Consider the following 21,154-nt stretch of genomic DNA (forward strand, 5'->3'; position numbering starts at 1 on the left):
TTCTTGGTAGCACCAGTAGCAGTCCCATGTGGCCGACTGACCCCGGAGCCTGGGCGAGGAACAGAGTGTTCTGATTGGCCATCCTGGGCCAGGCACTTTTTCTGTGGTTGACAGCATCACCAGGTGGGGGACAGGACCCCCATATAGTGCTGGGCAAAGAGCTACAGATGGTGACCACGGACCCTATTCAGTGAGCAGCAGGAGCCAGAGTGGGCTGCTAAGCGGAATGTGCTGGTCAGAGCTGGGCTTTAGGACCAGTAATGAAGGGCTGGTTGGAGGGAGAGCCTCCCATCAGGAGACCACCAGGAATCTGGGTTAAGGACCAGGACGCAGTGGCCACGTGGAATGGGAGCTGTGGACCAAGTGGAAGTGCGGTGGCAGGGCCTGGGGAGGAAAGGGTCAAATGGGCTCAGAGGCTCTGCTGGGTGCACAATGGGGCGATTCCCATGGCCAGGCCACCGGGCGGGGTGGACCTGGGGCAGTGATGAGTTCACGGCTGGCCCTGGCAAGTCTGACACACACGGTGAACTGCTGTGTGGGAAAGACGGATGTGGCGGCCGCCTGCCAGGCGGCCCAGGGCAGGGAGGCCGGGGGGCCCAGGGGCTGAGCGTCAGCTGTGAGGTGTTGGGCGGGAGGAGAGAGTGCACAGGCCAGAGGTGCGGGAAAGTACGTGGATGGAAGCGTGGATGGGCTCTGGGGCTGCGGGAAGATGAGCAAACCCAGTAAAGCTGTCTGAGTCTGACTTAGAGAAAGAACCAGGCTGACGGGATGGATAGTGTTTAGCTGTGGCCGGCATCGGGACAGGGCCATAGGCCCATCTGACAGGAGCTGTCTGATCACTCTGTACTTCAGTGAATAGAACCTCCATCTGCACCAATACACAAGCAAGCACACACACACACACACACACACACACACACACGTGTACACACCTGCACTCACACTCCCCTTCCAAGCCCAGCCTGGGCTCCTATCCCGGAGCCTGCTGTTCTTCATCCTGGGATGTACTGATGCCCGGCCAGGCACAGGGCAAAAGTCCAACCTGCAGGCAGGCGGTTTGGTTTCCTGGGTGCCAGGACCCAGCTACTATCCAGGGCACTGGTCTTTGCCCACTGGCCACCAATGCCTATGGGTGCACCTGGCAGGAGCGTGGTGGGTCACGGTGAAGGTTTAGTTCCAATTCTGCGTCCTCTGCTTCCTAGCTCTGGACCGGTCCTTTACCTCTTTAGTGACTCTGTTACCTCATCAGGAAAGTCACTGCAGCCTAGGGGTGCTGTAAGGATTAAGGACATGTCACATGTAAAGAGGTGCTTCTCAGCCCTTCGGAGCATAGGAGCCATCCGGGGATCTTGTTGAAATGCACACTCTGCATTCAGTGCCTGGGTGGGGCCTGAGAGCCTCCATTGCTAAGCAGCTTCCGGGTGATGCGATGCTGCTGGTCCAAGGACCACCTTAGGGCATCGAGGATGTAACGTGCACAGAGCATCATGAAGGTGAGGGAGGTGGTCACATTGCCCTCCTCCCCCACCCCCACTGGGTACCCTGAGAGAGGCAGGGTGTGTCCATTCTTGGCTGAAGGTGTGTGGCCAGGGTCCTGGACAGGGAGGTAGGGAAAGATGACATGTTCTCCCTGCTCCTTGGAGGGAGAAATGTGTTCTTTGCTTCAGATGATCCCCGGATTGGATGGTGGAGGCCTGACCCCTGGGGAATGCCTGTCTGGTTAGGAAGAGAGACCTTCACCCAGTAGAATTTGCACCTTTGAAGTGCAGAGGTGCCGAATAAGAGTCATTCCAGAGTGACTTTTTGGAGGAGGACATTGAGCTTGAAGGAGTTTAGGGAACGACTGCGTGCGGGTGGTGGCCAGGTGGCCCTCCTGGTAACCTGGCATTGCTGGGTGTCTGGGCCCAAGGACCAGGCCTGTGGCGCCCCCTTGCCTAGTAGCACCCCTCCCCGGGCCCACGTGTTCCCCAGCAAGCTGGCCTCGCTTGCCAGCTCCCCTCCTGAAGACGTCTCGCTGGAAGGCAGGCTCTGTCTGCTCATTAGCACGGGCAGCCTTTCCCTGAAACCTTCCGCTGGGGCCAAGCCTGGCTCCCTCCACGGAGCAGGAGGCCCTGGCTCCGTCTGCTAATCGTCTGCTGTCTCCATCGTGAGCATTATTTTATTTTCGTATTATTCTTTTTCCAGCTAATATCCTGGCATTCCCAAAGACACCGGGTTTCATAATCTCCCTGGCGTTCCCAGGGAGCTGGGAAGCGGAGCACAAAGCTGCTATTATAGCGCGTTCCATCCAGCCTCCCTCTCCTGCCCCACACCCCTTGCTGCCGCCACCGCGGGCTCCCACCCAGTCACCCCTCCTGACGCCACCGGCCTCTCTGGGAACTCTGGTGACGGCTGCCGGGATGAGCTCACAGAATCCATCCTGTCGCTCTTGCCCTGGGCCTGCCCTCCACACACAAGGATTTTTCCAGAGCCCCGTCTCTGAGCTTGGCCCTGAGTGTCGGGAAGGGTTTTCTGAGATGCCTGATCCTGGGCAGGGAGGGAAGGAGATGGAGACTCGGCAATTTGTTCTCATAGCCTGGGAGTTTTTAGAGCTGGAAGGAGCTTTCATGTTCGAAAGGTGCTCTCCACCTGGCTTTGGAGCTGCCGGAGCCTCTTGAAAATTGGATGCGAAGTTGTGGGTGTGCATGCGTGTGCACGTGTGTCTGATGTGTAATCACATGTGTGATGTGTGTACACACAATATGCATGCAAATTGCATGTACACGTGTGATACATCTGTGCAGGTGTGTGCAATGTGTATGATGCGTGCATGTGGCTGGCCTGTGTGTGCAATGAGCACATGTGTGTCTGTGATGGGAAATCCTGGTGAAAGGTCCATGGTTTTCTTCAATTCTAATGAGAATCTAGGACCCCAAAGAGGGTAGGAAATACCTAATTCCATTTTGCCATGTGCCAAAGACCAGGCTGAGAGCTTGATAAACACTGTCTCGTTCAGTTCTCACAGTGACCCCAGAAGGCTGGATTCTGTTATTAGGCCCATTTTATAGTTGCAGAGACTGAGGTTCAGGATCACGTTGTCCAATATGGTAGCCACTAGCCAGCATATGTGGCTATTGAGATTTACATTTAAAGTAATTAAAATAAGAAAATTCAGTTCCCCAGTCACACCAGCCCCATTTCCAGGGCCCAGTAGCCACGCCTGGTGAGCACCTGGGACAGTGCTGCTCCAGAACAGCTCTGAGTCCCTCTGTTGCCCCAGAAGAAACTGAGGCCTGAGAAGGGGTCTGCCCAGTGGCACAGCACGAGTCCATCTGGAACCACGGCCAGAATAGTGGCTCTTCTGCCCTCTCTCCCTAGGATCGTCCCACTCCTGCTCAGGCATAATGTCCCTGAGTGGGGTTGGAGGGAGAGCCCTGGCATCTGGCTAGAGCCCTGGGGTGTGGGCATCACCCTCTTGTCTTGTAGTCAGGTCGCTTGGCCTCCCTGGAGCAGGGGGGGGGGGGAGCGCTGTACCAAGGCCCACCCAGGAAGCCTCCAAGTTGGCTGGCAGAGGCCCGAATCCTGACCAGAAGTGGGGAGGACCTACAGAGACAGGAATCCAGCCCCAGCCGGGGGCAGGGAAGGGCCGCTGGGAGCCAGAAGTGCTAGGAGAGGGGGTCAGGGAGAGGCTGGTGCCAGAGAGAGTAATTTGAGATCTGAACTGGTGAAAAGGAGGAGAGATGTGGGTGGGGAGGGGAGGAGCCATCTCTGGACCTGGATGGAGCCCTGCTGTGCTCAGGGCACCTCGATGTTGTGCCCATAGCGGCACTTGGAGCAAGGGCAGCGCCTGGGAGGTGAGAGGGGTTTGCCTCGTTAAGTAGCCAAGGCCCGTGACAGGGTTGGCTCTTATTGAGAGGTGGCTCCCAGTGTCCCTGGGTTCTGTTTATTGAATATGCAAATTGAGCACCTGTTCTGGACTTGGCATTGTGCTAGCAGGGCAGCTTAAGGGATGGCTGCCAGCCATGTCTAGCAGGGCCTCCCTGCCCCTCCTGCTCCCCCGCATGGACAAACCTTTGGGTAATTCCTCTAACTGTGCAATCCCTGGCTGTCTAGCTCAAAGTTTGGATATGATGTCTGTAGGGCCCAGGTATGTGTCTTTGTAGCCGCGACAAAGCGCCAGCACATGAATGTGTGTGTCACAGCGAGTGATGTGCTGGTGCCCCGACGTATGTCATTGTACATGCATGAGGTCTGCGCCCACCGTTCCCAGGGTGACCTTAGCATTCACTATCTGGTCTGGGACACTATTAGGAACTATGCCAGAACACAGGTAGGGCCATTCCTGGCAAACGGGGACATACAGTATCCTCATGACCGAGGCGCTCTGTCGTGGGGTAGAACCTGCTAGAGCGTACCCTGCAGCCTCCACATGCGAAGACGTGGAAACCCTGGAGGGACACCCGCACACATGCAGGCGGACACTCGCGCCAGCCCACACGTGGCATCGTGGATTCTCCAGGTTTCCTGATTCCACTCCCGCTCCCCAGGGGCCGGCCGGGAGTTTTGCAAGGAGTTTAGCAGCTGCTTCCAAACCTTGGCTCCAGCTGTGAATTAAATGGGGTTGCACCCTCAGCTGCTATTCCACTTAAGGTTGCGATCAGCCCCAAGGAGGAAGGGAGGTCTGTGTGCTCCCGAGTTCCCTCTTTTAAAGGGTTCTCCTCCTCTGGCCTAGCCGGCTGGCCGGTGTGGGGTTTCCCTAGAAACCGAGACCAGGGCAGGCAGGGCAGGCAGGGCAGTGACGTGGGCCCTGGACCCCCCAAAGCCTTGCCTTGGCACTTGGCTCTCTCCTGCCCCAGAGCCCTGCTCAGGTCCTGAGTTCTGTGAGGAAGCAGGATCTACTCTCTGGCCCTTTATGGACAAGTTTGCCAGCTGTTCTAGAGCACTTGCTATGTGTCAAGCATTGCCCTCTTCCCTGTTCCCATATTATCTCACTTAACCCTCCCAGCGATCCCAAGAGATGGGTTTTAGTAGTATTCCCATTTTACAGTTGCGTAAACTGAGGCACAGAGAAGACAGATAACACTCCAGCTGTTTTCTGACGGGAGTATTGTGAACAGTCTTGTGGACAACGATGGGGCTGTGCGTTTGTGGCACTCTACCCTACACCGCTGTGTTGCTATTTGGATGTCCCAGCAAAGACCATGGTGAAGGAGAGATCCTGCCAGGTCACCCTAGGGCTGTGCGGGTCTTTTCTCCGGAGAAGAGTCCAGACAACAAATTCAGCCTGGTTGGTAGCACTTGCTGATTCCCATGGTGTAAATATCTCTGCCATGGCCCATTTCATGCCAGCAATGTGACATCGTGCAGGTGGATATGGGAAGGCGTGGGCAGTAGTAGCACGTGGTACTATATACCCTATAGATATACTAGACATAGCCTCAGGAGCAGGACAACAGTAAAAAGTAGTAAAATAACTAGGAGGTAATGAGTTTGAACATTTATCACCTTTGTTTTTTGAATGAATTTCTGTAGTTATACATTTATAGGATTTGGCTTTTACAAAGGGTCGTGTTTAACAACCGCCTTGCAAAATGGCTGAAAATTTAATGATCCGTTCTCATGAGCCCTGTGAGTGGGCCCCAGCCCCTGCTGCTCTGGGGGTGGGGTGGGGTCCTGATCCTGTTTACATAAGAGAAGAGATGGGGGCCTTCAGTAGTAGCTCCCTTCCCAACATCTCTGTCACCTTTTCTTTGGGTCAATCATGCAGAGGAATGGAGTTCTCCCCATAAAGCGAGGAGGGCAGCTGACCCCCCATGTCCATCTCCTTGACTGTGCTAGGGAAGGGGATACCCTGGTGGGCGCCCAGGATACCTCCAAGGCTCTGTGGTCTCCTTCCTGACCACCGTGCGTGTGGCTGCTGTGGCTCTGACCCCTGCCTGCTCAGCCCCGGGGAATCCCACTGCGAAGCCTGTGTCCTCTTGCTCTGCCCCTTCTGTCCCCCTCCTGCCTCCGCTCTGTAGATCCTGGCCCAACCTCTAGACCTGTGTGGGGCAACGTGCCATTACCAGAAGGAGGAGGTGTGTGTGTGACAGACAGCGTGTGGTGCAGAAGGAATCTCAGACACGCGAGAGGTCTCACGCTGCTCTGCGGGTCCACTTCAGGCCGGTTGAGGAGTCCCCTGCATTGAAACTGCTTGTTTCCGTAGGACCTGCCCATCTCCTCCCAGTGTGGTGGCCACGCTGAGGTCCTGGGGCAGAACCATCAGCAGGCTGAGGGGGGCTGGGCCTCTGGCTCTGGGGACCCCTGGGGGAGCCCCTGGCATCTGGGAGGGAGAGTGTTCCTTACTATTCTGAGCTCAGGCTGTCCCGGGAGCCCTGGCTGCCAGCTGGGCAGCAGCAGTTGGAGGCCACCCAGTCCCCTGGGCGAGCGGCAGGATCCCTTACACAGCGAGCCCCAAGACAGAGTGCGTGGCCGCAGACCGCGTGGCTGCCAGCCCCAGCCCCAGCCCGGGAGTCTCATTGCCATGAGCTATGGAGGCAGGAATGTGGCTGTGGGAAACCCAATGCCCTGGGCCTGGCCCTGGGGCCGAGGAAGAGGGTGCGTGTGCAGTGGGAGTGAAGGTCGCCGGGTGGAAAAGGAGCATCAGCGACCCTGCAGCCTGGCTCTGCCTGGGCTCCAAGGGAGAGCAGAGGAAGGCAGCCCTCCCTCTCCCGGCTGTGCCTCCCCCCTGCCCCAGCTCACCCCTCTAGCTAGCCTTCCCCTCAGCTCAGGGGTGGGTCTCCAGCACGTGGCTGCTCTCCCAGTTCTAGCACCCTTCTTCGTGCCCTTCCTCCAGGGAGACTTCCTGGATGGGACCTCCCAAGGGCCCACGTTGGTCTTTTCACCCCACAGATGGCCCCACCCTGGGGTGCAGTGATGCACATCACTTTTCCTTCCTGTAGTGGTGTCAGGCCCGGAGCCTCCCGAGGGTGGGAGGGTGCTGTCCAAAGCATACTCTCCTGTCCCTTCCCCTGGGACCGTAGGCCCGAGTGATGCACTCCTGGCTTAGGGCGGGGAATGCTGGGATTCACGTGATAAGTCTTCAGTGGATACTTACCCAGTGCCAGACGCTGGGCTGGGTGCAGGGGAGAGAGGAGTGTGTATGTCTTGCGTGTGCACACGGAGAGATGGATGCAGGAGAGAAGCTAGGAGAGGCTGGGTAGGGGACGCTGATGCAGGCACGGCAGTCAAGGAGGTGCCTAGGCCTCAGTGATGACTGAGCCGAAGGAAGAGCTCAAGTTCGCTCATCAGGGAGGACATTCCAAGGTGGAGAGAACAGCCCGTGCAAAGGTCCCGTGGGAGAGGGAAGGCGGTGGATTCCAAAATTACAGAAAGCGGAAGGGCAGACAGCAAGGAGGGGAGAGTATTGTTTAACACGAGACTGGAGAGATGAAGGAGTTAAACTGACACCCTTAACACCATTTACTGAGTGCCAGGTACCTGCCAAGGGCAGTGGGTGCATTTTATTTAATAGTCACCAGTGGTTCTCAACTGGGGGAAATTTCTATTCCCCACCCCATTCCCCAGGGTACATTAGACAATGTCTGGTGAGGGGTGGGGGATGCTATGGGCATCTACTGGGTAGAGGCCCTGGATTCTGCTAAACATTCAACAACACATAGCACAGCCCCAACATATAATGACCTGGCCCTAAATATCCATCGTGCCAAGGTTGGAGATACCCGCATTTTTATAGTCCTCCCACTGGGTGTTGCCACAATTGACACTTTACAATGAGGAACCTGAGTTTTAGGAACTCAGCTTCCCTGAGGCACGCCAGCTCCCCTTCCCTGACCCACACCGTGTGTTCCAGGGAGTTCCTGACTCCCGGAGACTCAGTTTGAGGCCATGGCTGGGCTGGGAGGGAGAGCTGGCCTCCCCTCTGCTCCTGGGATCTGAGCGGATGTGTGGAGAGCTCAGGTCCCCCTGGGAGGGTCAGAAGACTGAAAGACGTTGGCCAGCTCTGAGGGTGGAATTCTGCCCTGGGTGGGAACCGGGGCAGCTGCAGGGCCCTGGTTAGTGGGTGTCCTGCAGCCCACCTCCTGTTCTCCCTGCTTCTTCCCAGCAAGCGCCGCCTGTCTCTGTGAGCTAGGGGGAGAATGGAAGGAGGCGGCAGGGCCACACTTGGGTGGCAGATGGGGGCGGGGTGGGGTGGGGATGGAAGAGGGCCCGTGGAGTGGCAGGGCGGGGTGGTGGTCAGAAAGTGCTGCCAAAGCCCCAGACAGAAGCCTGGGTGGGAGTGGTGCTGATGGAGGCGGCTAGGGGAGGCCTCTGGAGGAGGTGTGAGGTGAGTGGGGATGTGCACTGGCAGTGATCCGCAAGCAGGGAGGTCCCTGTAGGCACCTGGAGGGAGAGAAGGAATTCTGGGGCTGTGTGCGGCAGAGGCGGCCTCGCTCCTTACGCTCGCCCCAGCTACCTACGTTTGGGGAGGAGGGGGGCACACGTGTGTTGCCAGGCTAAGGCGAAGGGGCTATAGAGTCCTGGACCTTCAATCCCACCCCAAGCGGAACCTTTCCCCCTCCCCCCCCACTAAAGTGCACTGAGCTGCATGTGCTATGCGTTGTTGCACCCGGGGGGCCGGCCAAGCCATTTCCAGCGTCCTGATCTGCTTTCCTTGGCGTGCCTGCACCTCACGCCTGGGGTGGCCTGCTGGGCCCCCCAGGTCCAGCCCTATGTGCAGCCTCACAGACCCCGAAACTGGGAACCGTTAGCTGTTGGACTTGGTGCATGCTCTGGCGGGATGCCAGCACACAGCCAGGCCAGACGCCTCTCCTCGTGGGAATGCAGGATGCTTGGGGGTCACACCTGCCTGGGAGGGAGGATCCAGGCTTGCTGGCCTTTGGGTCTTTCTGTAGTAGCCTTCCCTGTCTGTAGCATGATACCCTCCCTCTTATTCTGCTCCCGTGTATGTGGTGTGTGTGTGTGTGTGTGTGTGTGTGTGTGTGTGTGTGTGTGTGTAGAGAGAGAGACTGAGGGCTGTAGCTCCCGAAGTGTCCACTTTTCCAGCTCCCGGAATAATGTGGAACAGCTATGGGATGCATGAATACCACCCCTAAGCACAATTGCTAACTCCATCGTTTATGACTTAATCCCCCCCGTCCTGACTGTGCCCCATTTCTCTCATAATAGCAAACATTTATTGAGCATTTATTATGTGCCAAGTGGTATGCTAAGAACATGTAATTTTTCTCCTTAATAATCACAGCAACTCTGAGACAGATACTGTGGGATTATCCCGAATTTACAGAGACTGGTTCGGAGAGGTTAAGCAACCTGCCCAAAGTCACACAGCCAGCAATTGGCAGGGCCAGAATTGGAACCCAAGTAATCTGGTTCTGGGGGGTGTCCTGTGGCGGGAGCTAGAGCCTGCCCAGGTGTAGTAGAACCTCGGAGTCCCCTGGGAGGGCCGATGAACACGTCTTTCCAGTATGCGTGTTTTATGGGCCCCCTTTCAGGATGGAGCAGAGGAAGCCTGGCCTACCTTTCGGATGCATTTCTTTGTTGACCCCGAGTGACCAGGACAGGACGGGGACGATCAATGGCTCTCCTGGCTAGGGAACAGCATGAGCTTGGGATGGGAGCAGACGGGAGCCTGGACCATCTTTGAGGAGCGTGGCCGGCCTGAAGCTGAGGACTGGGTTTGAGGGAAGTAAGCCCTGGTGTTAGATGGGAAAGATGGGCCAGGTCATCGGGTCTGACGAGGACCATTCGGTAGTGAGAGCCACCGAAAGATTTGGGCTGAGGAGCCAATGGTGACTTGGGTAATGACGCTGTGCTGGCTCTGCGTGTGGGCAGATCGGAAGTGGGAGGACCAGCGTCCAGACAGGGGTCTGGGCTGGGGCCTGAGAGTGGGCGTGGTTTGGAGAGGGGAGGCACAGAAGCGGCCCTGTGCTGTGTATTTGGAGGCACTGGGGACTGGTTAGCTCCAGGGCCCCCTGGGAGAGGCTGAGATTCTTGGGAAATGTTTGCAGGTGGGGATCCCGGCTGCCCAGGAGAACGGCTCTGGGAAGTGGCCATTCTGGATGGGCCTGGGGGGGATGAACAGGCCATCCACGGGGAGCCAGGGTTTCCTTTCAAGGGTATGTGTGCTTGTATGCTAGGAAGAGGGACTGGGCAAGGAGCAGGTGTGGGAGAGGGGAGAGGGACTTGGTGGACCTGATGTCATAGAAAGCCCAGGCTGGGAGGCTGGGCTGGGTATGAGTAGAGCATTTCCTATTCTTGTATGGGCCTTGGTCCCTATTGGGTCACCAAGCCCCCCAAGCCACACAGAACCCCGTGAGTGGCAGCAGTGTGGCTGAGGTGGCAATGGGGCATCCCTGAATCAGGAAGTGGACATGGAGTCCAGGGGAGGTGGTTGATATCCCACTGGTTAGACCCCAGTGCTAATGAGGACAATGGGGAAGGGGAATGACCATATAGCTTTAAGCACGGACTGGTTTCTGAGCCTCAGTGTACACCTGAACTGCCTCCTGCTCTTATCCCTGCCTCCTGCCTCAGCCTGAGCCCAGGAACCCAGGCTCAGGGGTGGACAGCGATGTTAGACTGGGCCTCCAGACTTTGCCTCTTCTTAACTCATCCTGGTGGGCAGATCACCACTAGATTTCCCCCACAGATCCTCTTAAAGTCCCACCTTCTATCAATCTCCAACCACGTAGAATGGAACAACTCAAACTTCCATTCTGACTTGTCTGGTCTCTACTAGAGAGGAAGAAAAATTTCCCCGTGGACTTGACATTGGAGTCTGTGGGCTGTAGGAGAGGATGAGCTACCCTAGGGTGAAGTTAGAGGCTGATGGGCCAGCTCTCAGCAGCCAAGAAGCATTGTCTAGAGGTCTCCTGACCCGGGGACCGGGCTCTCTGGGTCAGCCTCCCTGTCACCATCAGGCGTGGGGTCAGAATCTGTCCTGATCAGCTCTGTGTCTCCAGGGCGGTGTGGTGGATGACAGGAGTGAGGATTCCATGTCCGTCTCCACCTTGAGCTTTGGCGTGAACAGACCCACGATTTCCTGCATCTTCGACTGTAAGTGATGCTTCGAGGTGTCTTTGGGGTGATATGGTTGGGTGTGTGATCTTTTGTTTCTGTTTGAATGGGGTTATATGTTCAGGTGTGTATGTGGGGCTGTGGAGAACGGAGTCTGTGTTCTTTTGGTGAGTCAGTGTCTTCTGGTGTGTGTGTGTGTGTGTGTGCGCCTGCACACGCACATGCCCGTCTATGTATGGTGTGTCACCTCTAAGCTTCAAATCAGGCATTCAAGATCTGGTGCATTCTGGCTTCTCCTGCCATCAATTTAGCCTCCCTCCCTTCTCTTCCTTCTCTGTCCCCTTTCTCCAACTCTCGCCAGGCCCAAGGATACATCACTCAGGTGTCTACTTCTGAGTTGTGGTCTGTTCTGGCTCTCTGAGTGGCTCACTTCTGCAGAGTGTGACATGTGCCATTTCTAACGTTCAGCCCCTGGGCCTGCCCTTCCCAGGGACAGACTCCACCTTTTCCTCTAGCTCCGGCTCTCAGCCACCTCCAGCCCCTCACTTGGCGTCTCTGTTTCTTCCCTGGTGCAGACGGGAACCGCTACCATCTGCGCTGCTACATGTACCAGGCCCGGGACCTGCCTGCGATGGACAAGGACTCTTTCTCTGGTAGGTGGGGGTAGGGAGGAGAGCCAGGGACCAGAGTTGAGCGCTGGGAACTGAGCCATGGGGCCTTCGGACCATGGGGCCTTCGGACCATGGGGCACAGGCCCAGGGCTTCCCCTGGAGGTGGGAGTGGTGCTTGCTGCGTTTGTGGAGGTGGCTGTTGTTGCCAGGTCACTGTGGCTTCCTAGTTATCAGGTGGCTGGCTTGACCCCTCTGTAGGGTTTGGCTTTACTGACCATCCCCTCCTCAAAGCTCCTCTGGCTTGGACCCCCAGGATGCCCTCTCTCTGGGGTCTCCTGTAGCCGCCTCCTGCTCTGCCTGCTCCTACCCAGGTGCTTCTCTGCCTTCTGAGCCTGGCGTTCCCAAGAGTGTATCTGTGTCCTCTTCTCTGGGCACTGGGGCCCCTCCTCCCAGCTTCAGGGACCCCTCATGTCAGGGAAGCTTCTAGGTCTTCAGTTCCTAGAAGCCCCTCATGTCTGGCCACATCTTGGTCTCTCCCCCCGGATGCCTCAGAGGCACCTCAGTTCACCCTGTCCAAACTGAACTTCCTGTGACATTCCAGCCCCCGCCCCCCCATCCCAGGCTTTCTGTGCACTTCCCACCTGGGTCCTGGTGTCCCATCAGCATGGACACAGTCCGTCACCCCGTTCTGTTGATTCTGGCTCCTGAAACTTCCTCGAAGATGTCCCTGGGAACTGATCTTGCCCCTTCGTATCTGGACACCCTGGTCATCTCCTGACCTCCCTGCTTCCTTCTGCACTGGCCCAGAAGGCGATCTGGTCATGTCACTCCCCTGATTTCAAATGTAGACACTGACAGATACATCCTCTGCTCTCCAGCCTGGCAGACAACTCTTTTGTGATCTGACCGCATGGACCTTGCCAGTTTGTTTTCCCGGACCGCCCTCTATCCACTAGCTCTGGCCCCACCAACTTTTGCCATCTTTCTAGCCTTCGTACTCAGTGTTCTCTCTACCTAAAATGCATTCCCTCCCTATTGTTAACCCAGCGAACTCCTATTCATCCTTCACGACCCAGCCCAGATGCCCTCTGACTCTTCCCCAAGCCGAAATGGCTGTTCCTTTCTGACCATCCAGCACCGCTCTCAGAGCCCTGACCCACTGCATAGGCGAATTACCGTCTATCTCGGTCACATGCTTCCCACGATGGCTGTGAGCTCCTCCAGGGAGAGGCCTTGTCTTACCCTTGAGCCTGCAGCACTTCCTGTCTGAAGAACGGACACTGAATGAAGTGCTCACTATGAGCCCAGGCGCTTCACTCACATGATTTCATGTAACCCTTAGACCTCTCTTGTGAAGTAGATGTTTAACACTCTTTTATAGATAAAGAAACAGAGACTCAGATGGCTTAACTAATTGCTTGAGTTACATATCACCCTCCAAATGCTCGAGGAGCACTGAGCTCTGCTTGGAGAATGATTTGTTCACAGAATGGCCCTGCAGCTTAGAGCCACGTGTCCATCCTCCTTCCCAGCCCCGCCCCCGCCCCTGCCCCTGCCCCACGTGGGACCTCTCTGGTTCCTCCTTCCAGCAGCTGTGCCCCCGCATCCCCTCCTCTCAGGGACTTGTTCTCCAGCCCCGGGGCAGCCAGGCTCAGGGCGGATAGAGCAATTTCTCCTCTGTGGTTTGGGTCCCGGGCCCCGGGTCCCGAGAGTGCCCTCTGCAAAGCATAGGCAAAGCCAGCGGGCAGGGATTGCAGGCCAAGGGCGGGCGGCTGCAGCTCCGGGGAAACTGTGCCAGGAGGCTTTCCGACACTGAGAACGTGCCCTGGGAAAAAAGAAGTGGACTCACTCACAACCTTGTTTCCTCTTCGTTTGGGGAGGATAGGAGAGGTGGGGGTGCAGGTGGCAGGTTTGTGTGAGGCGGGCGGTGGGGTGGGGCTCAGCGGGGAGGCCCTGGTCCTTTGTGGGCTGGGCTGGCGGGGACCCTGCAGGGAGGGAATTCCTCCATGGAGCCCGCGCTAGGAGTCAGTGTGCACCTCTAGATGGCAGGCAGGCAGGCAGGCAGGCCACGTCAGCCTGGGACCGGCCTGCAGAGACGTCACACTTTCCATCCTAGCCCCACCCCCTCCCCCAAGTAAACATCCCTTGAGCATTGAGGGCACTGCCCAGGGCTTCCTCAGAGGCCACTGGCTTCTGAATGAAAGGCCTGATTGAGCAGCTGCTGGAAAGGAAAACAGCAGCCAACACGGGTGAACCTATAAAACCCAGAGTGTTTATTTTCACTCCCAACCCCTAAACCAAAGCAATTTCTCCCCTGGAACTGACCCTGGGGTGGCTGGCGGCCGGAGGCTGTGTATGGCCACCGGCTGGCATTTCTCAGAGGAAACTCCTGTGTGAATCCGGAGTGTCTGGGGCCGGGGAGGGTCCAGTGCAGAGTCTGTCTCGAGTCTTACGGTCTGGCCTGGCTGCCGGGGGTTCTGGAACCCTCTGCAACTCTGACCGGTGGTGGCCTGGGCCTTGCCCCGGGGCCGGGGTGGGCTCCAGTGGCCCCGAGCTGTGCTCCCTGCCTGTCCCCGGTCTGTGGGCCTTGGAACTGCCTGGAGACCCGGCTGTGTCTGCTTCCTTCTCCCTGGCCGAGGGTTTGGGGGAACACACAGGAATTTCCCAGGAAACATTGGTCGAATAATAGTAAACTCAGTCAGGAAAGGGAGGCTCGTGGAGATACCGCTGCCCAGGCTGCCCGAGGGCTTCGCCTCGGGTGGGGCTGAGTGGACGTCCAGCACAATCCTCTGGGCCACGGGAGGGGCGCGTGTGGCATGTGGTTATGGGGGTGTGGCCCGTGTGGCGATTGGGCATAAGAAATGTGAAGTGATGTTTAATTCAGATGACCTCTTGGATATTGGGCTGGGGCTGCCACTCCTGGGTGACCGTCTGGAGAAGGCACTGGGTTTACTTTGACTGGAAAAGATGGGGCAGACTTAGGGCTCACGTGTCCTCAACACCAGACCTACTGGGCAGCATCCCTTCCCTGGGAATTGGGGGGCGGGGTGGGCAGCTATCTGCTTTTCCCAATTGCCCCCCCAGGGAATTCTCCTTGGCTCTCCCCCAGTTGAGTACCAACATTGCTGTGGTTTGAGGGAACCATAAGCTCTGTTTAACAGAACTGCCACCAAGATAGACTCTGTTTTGAGATCACCACAGTCCAGAGAATGGCCCTTAGCATGAGGGACCCAGAGAGCGTCTTTGAGAGCCCTGCAGGTAAGGGGGCTCAGGGGGCCTGACCTGGCTCACCACGAGACTGAGCGATGGTGAGCAGCCCAGATGCCGGAGTGGCGTATCTGTCAAGGAAAAAAGCTCCTGTGTCCTCTTTGTTGCCCTCGAGGTTCTGGGGGAGTCAGAGCCGAACCGGTGGGGTGGTCCTGAGGATGGTGCTGCTAGGCCCGTCTTCAGTGAGGGCTGACGAACCGTGGCTGCCCCACCATGGAGGCAGCCCATTCTGTGGGGACCAGGGCTTTCGTCCCCCCAGATCCAGACTCCGTCCTGGGTGGGGCTGGGACATTCTTATGTTTGGGCTCCCCGTGTCTGGGCTCCAGTCAGGGTCCACCCCCTCTTTTGAAGCACAGCTTTCAGGGAAGGCTGGCTCAGCTCGGGGGAATTTTCTAGTTGAGCTCAAGGAGCTGTTTTCCAAAGTGCATCGGAGGCTTGTGAAATGCTCCACTTAAAAAGGGTTCCTGAGCAGGAGAGGCTGGGAAACGCTGCACACGGAGATTTACAGCGCGCCGTGGCCTTGAGGGGCTCCGAGGCGGCGGCCGCGGAAGGGGCCTGTGTGATTGTTTCGGCACTCATTAGCTCCCCAGAGAACTCACATTTCGAAGAACACATTTTGGGAAACACTGATCTATCTACATAGGATTCAGTCCAAACTGCTCAGCGTGAATCCAGGACCGTGCGTGACCTGCCGCCTCCTCCTCCCTCCTCTGTCCCCCTGCCCGGCGCCCGCTCTTCCTCCCCTTAACCAGATCAGCTCCTTGCTGTTTCCCAAGCGCCTGTGCTCTTTGGAGCCTTTGGTCACCTGTGCTGGGCGCCTCCACCCCCTCTTTTCCTTGGTCTGCCTTGGGAACGTCCACATTTCTGAGATGCAGGGGAGGGGGCCACCGTTGGGAAGACGGACCTGGTGTCACCAGGCCACACCGAGTATCCCCCCACCCTTAGCACCTTATACACCCCACTATTAAGTTGCACATCTCCTTGTATTGTAACTGTTGTTTAGTTACCACTTCTAGCCGGTAGTCATGCTCTTAAGAGCCCGGATCGTGTCTCATTCATCTTCATATCCCTAGCACCGTGCTTACCGCCCACATGTGGTTAGTCAATCATTGTATACTGAGTGAATGATGGATGACAAATAGCGCTAGAGTGAACATCTTTGTACATATAGGTTTTTGGTTAATTTGGATGATGCCCAGGAATATGGGAAACGGGGTATAAACAGTGTGATGTTTTCCTGGGCATGCTGCCCAATTGCTTTCCTGAAGAGTTGCTGAATTGCATCCAGCAATGAAGGAGAGTACACCTAGTTCATCAAACATGTGCCAACACTGGGTTTTATAAATCTACACAATTTTTCTTAATTTTACAGCAAAAATATTGCTGTCGTACAGTTTTCATTTGCAGTGCCTTGCTATGATGAAGCCTGCTCTCTTAAGGACCCTTACCCTGTAAACATGGCAGCAGGAGCACTGGACTAGGAGCCAAGGTGTCCAGTCCGGGCCATGTGTCAGCACGGGCTAGTGACTTAGTCATCCTGGGGCAAAGCTCCCTCTCTGGCAAGTGGGGTGATGCTACCTGCCCTGGCCCCTATTCGGGTGTTCTGAGCTGGTTGGTGGAAGGCCCACGAGGAAAGCTTAGTGTATGGGGCATGCAAAAGTGTCTGCCCTGGAGCTCCAGGAGGGTCTGAATGGCAAAGCAGGGGCGCAGGACTCCAGGTCCAGAGAAGCATCACCTGCCTGGGGCCTCTCCTGGGGATGGAGTCCGGCAGGACCTTCTGTGATCATGGCCGGAGCTTCCCGGGGCAGCTGTGGTCCTCAGGGAGCTCCAGTCCAGCTGCTTTTCACCTCAGCTCTGGTGGCACTCTGCCTGGCCTGGCCGGTAAGGCCTGAGGGCTCGCGCTGGCCTCTCCTGTGGGAGTGGTGGCCCTGCGGAGAGTGCGGGGCTGGGTGGACAGGGAAGAGATGGTCCTCACCCTTCCTTCGCCTCTCCTTGGGATCTGCTCCTCCCTGCTCTTGGCTTTCCTGGAAGAGGGATGTGTCTGTGCATCTGTCTGGCTTGCCTTCATCTGACCACCTTGCTTCAGCAACACCCACCCCCACTTGCTTCTTTTTTTTGGAGGGGCTGGCCCCTGTGGCGGGGAGAGGCCAGGCCCCAGCACACAGTAGCCCAGTGTCTGAGGCCCCAGGCCTCCAGGCCTGCTCTTTACAATGCCTTTGTTGTGTGTTTTTTCCTCCCATGGGCGGGCGGGGCGCGTGTGTGGGTCTGGGTGATTTTTGTTTGAAAGCCACCCCCTCCCGTCCCCCCGCGCTGAGCTCATTGCTGTGCTGATGGGCCTGCTGGAAGGAGCCGGCCTGCTCAGGGGCCAGCGTGGGGGGTGCTGCCAACACCAATACAGTGTGCACAGCCGCTACAATGTGCAATTGTGATCTTTGTGTAAACGCGGTCGGTCTGGGGCTCGCACGCTTATAAAAATAAAGCGTTGGGAAGCACAGGGGGTGGGAACAAAAGGGGCTTTTTCGCCGGCTCTCTAATATGGTTTTATTTATCGGAACGCTCCCTCTTTCCCTTACTGGAACCAGGGAGAGGTTCTCTGCCGAGCTTGGAGCTGATGGTATCACAGCCAGACGGTTTCATTAAATGCACAGACGCCGCTGGGCCCTGCCAGGGGCAGGAAGGGAAGGGCTTGGGCCAGCCCTGCCAGGCTGGTGCATGGAAGGGGGAGCCCCATGCCAGGGAGGCTCCCACCACGTAGAGGTAGTGGGATGTGGTAGCATTTCTCCCCGGCCAAGAGCCTCCTACTGCCCTCTCCTACCCCCAGAATCAGGTTCCAAACCAGTTTCCTGCCGGAAGTCCTCCAAGGTTTACCCCATTGTGCTTTTGTGCCTGAGGCTAAGGAGCTCATCCAGGCTGGTGGCTGCCTCCTGTTAGCCAAACCTGTCATTGTTCATCCCACAGCTTCTGCCTCCTAACTTAGACCCTCTTCTCCCTTAAAACTGGCCCCTTGGGTGACAGCTAGAATTTTAGGCCCTGCTCCCTCCATCCCATAATGGGAGTCCTCCCATTGCCCACCTCAGCCTCCCCACCTCTTCTGTCGTCACTATCTGCCACCTCCTGTGCAGTGGCCATGGTGTGCCATTTGGTCTCCTTAAGGCCAAGGAGCTTATCCTGCTCACCTCCCGTTTGGGGGGAAATTCTGTCTCCCCATCCCAGCCCCAGGATTGCAGTTGGACATCCCAGCACCCTTCCGAGGCCAGCAGGGCAGAGCCCATTACGTCTGACGCCCTTTTGAGGCCACGTGTGGGGTTAGGGGCGGCATTGGGTTGGACTGTGAGGCTCAGAGGATGCGAGGCATTGCAGGATGGAGCAGGTGCGAAGGTGATAGGGCATATGTTAGAACATTTAGGCTCCACCTTCTCAAAACATCTAGCACCCAGCTGCCAGGCTCCTGCAACTCTAGACTCTCCTGTCATGTGCCTTCAGCATTTGGCGTTTTGGGTCTTATAAAATGGCAGCAAACTGGACCCCTCCCCCAGGCTGATGCCCTGGTGGGAGAAGTTGGGGTGCCCCTTCTCCAGGCCCTCTGCTCCTCTCGTAAATTATACACACTCAGTCTCATAGGTCCTTCTCTTGCATTGGTTTCCAAAGTGGGGCCCCGGAGGGCAGATCAGTACCACCTGGGAACTTGTTAGAAATAGATTCTCAGCCCCCAGCCCAGACCTGAAGCATGAGTCTCTGGGGTGGGACCCAGCGGCCTGTGTCAGCCTTCCTGGCGGTTCCGCTGTATGTTCACATTTGGAACCACTACGCTAGAATCTTTTCTAGTGACTCCAACCTTCCCTGTGGGACTAGGCAGAGGGAGTGACTAGTGGCTGGGTCCTAGGCCAGCAAGGCTGGGGCTGGCATGCTGGAGAGGAGTTTAGGGACAGCAGGAAGCTTCAGGGGCCTTAGGGTTCCCCTCACACCATCCACAGCTCTTGAATTCATGTGCTTCTCTCTGGTGCCTTCCTGCCCATCTAAGCCACCACTGTCTCTGCCTGGCCTCTTCCAGGAGCCTCATACCTGGTCCCCCTGCACTCACTCCTCCCCCCCCCCCCCCCCCGCCCTCCGTGTGGCAGCCAGAGTGAGCTTGCTGAAATGCAGCCCTAGGCACGCCATGCTGATGGCACCGACATCTCTGTTCTACTCTCCCTTCCTCAAAGAAGCCAGGTCTCTTCCTCACACACGCTACTGCGCCTTATCTCTAGTCTTCAAAGCACTGATCAAAATGGCAATTTCATGTTTGTTTGTATGAATGATGGTTTTGATTCAGTTGCATTTTCAGCCCCTAGCCTCTAGCCCGGCATACAGAAGGCACTCAATAAATGCTTGTTGGATGACTGAATGAACAAATGAATGAGCCATCCAGGGACTCACTTCTTCTAACTGGACCTTGCCCCCTGGGGATCAGCCCAAGAAGGAGCCCAGAAGGGGAAGGTCTCTGGGTTTCTGTGCCCTCTGGCCTGGATCCAGGCTCCATTTCCCCGTGGTGGCCCACCCGTCCGCTCCTGGAGGTCAGGGAGAGCCCGGGAAATGGGCGCCCACCTGACGCTGTAGCACCAGCGGGGCAGGCACAGCTCTGCTCCAGCTTTGTGGCCCCAGTGACTCCTGAGCAGCCAATTCTCACGGTCTCTGCTGTGTCCTGTTCCCCCCCTCCCCCCCCCCACAGATCCCTACGCCATCGTCTCCTTCCTGCACCAGAGCCAGAAGACGGTGGTGGCAAAGAACACCCTGAACCCCACCTGGGACCAGACGCTCATCTTCTATGAGATCGAGATCTTCGGCGAGCCGGCCACCATCGCCGAGCAGCCGCCCAGCATCGTGGTGGAGCTGTACGACAACGACACCTATGTGAGCCTCCTGCCTTCCTCTGCGTCCCCTCACCGCCCACTTCCTCCAGGGGCCCAGGCAGGGACGCTGCCGTGAGGAATAGCTCCCCAACCAGATGGGTGCACCCTGAGGCTGGGACGGATGGCCTCTCCCCTGGCCCCACAGACTGCAGAGTGGTCAGAACTATTGTAGAGGAGTGAAAACTGGATGGCTAGCGCCTGTGCTGTGCCCAATCAGAGAGGGGACAGGTCTGGAAAGGGAGGTGCTGGCTGTGGCTCACAAGCCGGGGTTTTCTCTGCCTCTAACTTGCGTACACGGTCCCAGGCCAGTCCCTTCTCCTCATCAGAGTGCTGTGTTGACTCCAGACATTTATTAAGCACTTGTGTGCTGGGCTGGGTAGCCCTTCACTTTGGGTTCCCAGCCTAGGTGGGAGCCGAGACGCACCCACAAACAGAGAATCCTCCAGGGCAGTGGTCGGCAAACCGCGGCTCGCGAGCCACACGCGGCTCTTTGGCCCCTTGCGTGTGGCTCGGCGTTAGAACCACTTCTTCAAAATAGACTCGCCCAGGCCGAAAACCGACTTCTGTGCATGGGCCACGAAGTTTCAATCGCACTGTACGTGCACGCCTGCACGTGGTATTTTGTGGAAGAGCCACACTCAAGGGGCCAAAGAGCCGCATGTCGCTCGAGAGCCGCGGTTTGCCGACCACTGCTCCAGAGAGACAGTGGGTCCCTGAGTGCCATGTGGCTCTGAGGCATAGCCAGGCCCTCTAACAGAGCTGTCCACAGAGTGTCCCAGCTACATGTGGCTGTTGAGCAGTTGAAATGTGGCTAATGCAACCGAGAAACTGACTTCTGAATTTCATGTAGTTGGAATTAATTAAGCTTTCAATGTAAATAGCCGCAGGTGGCTAGCGGCTCTAGTATTGGACAGCACGGCTGTAGAAGGTTCCCAGGAGGGAGAGTGCACTGTGGGCTGGATGTGCAGAAGCCTGTGGGGAAGATGCAGCCCTGGAGGAAATGTGGGATCTGGTGTGGGTGTTGGGAGGAGGCAGCCTTGGGGCGAGTGGGAGACCGAGGAGAGAGGAGGGCCGGCGGGGAAGGAGGAGAACAGAGAATGAGGCCAGGGGAGCAGGGCAGTGACAGGTCACAGTAACATTTTAAAAAGAGCAGAGATGAGAGAGAATTCTATGTCAGCAGATGGGGCATGTGGCAGAGAGGTCACCTCCTAGGTTGGGGACAGCGGCGTGATGAAAAGGGAAGAGGCAGGGTTTTGAAAGTGTTTCCAGAAAGAGTTGCCACCGAATGTCAGGTGCCCTGAGAGGGTGTGGAGCTGGGGGTGGGGAAGGTGAAGCTGTTTAGGGTGCCTCCAGGTGGTGGGGGCCAGCTGACAGTGGGCAGTGCAGACC

At 57.1% G+C, this 21,154-nt stretch overlaps 1 protein-coding gene across 15 annotated transcripts in view; it reads left to right on the forward strand.

Annotated features, from left to right (window-relative positions):
• Nucleotides 1–21,154, forward strand: part of DYSF (dysferlin) — a 207,542-nt gene that overhangs the window by 118,416 nt on the left and 67,972 nt on the right. For all 15 annotated transcript variants that reach the window (XM_054728122.1, XM_008147464.3, XM_008147462.3 and 12 more), the window contains 3 exons: nucleotides 10,944–11,037; nucleotides 11,574–11,651; nucleotides 19,585–19,766. In XM_054728122.1, coding sequence (XP_054584097.1) covers nucleotides 10,944–11,037; nucleotides 11,574–11,651; nucleotides 19,585–19,766 — 354 coding nt within the window. The remainder of the gene's footprint in view (nucleotides 1–10,943; nucleotides 11,038–11,573; nucleotides 11,652–19,584; nucleotides 19,767–21,154) is intronic.

The sequence above is a fragment of the Eptesicus fuscus genome, chromosome 16 (genome assembly GCF_027574615.1).
Source record: "Eptesicus fuscus isolate TK198812 chromosome 16, DD_ASM_mEF_20220401, whole genome shotgun sequence".
NCBI classification, from domain to species: domain Eukaryota; kingdom Metazoa; phylum Chordata; class Mammalia; order Chiroptera; family Vespertilionidae; genus Eptesicus; species Eptesicus fuscus.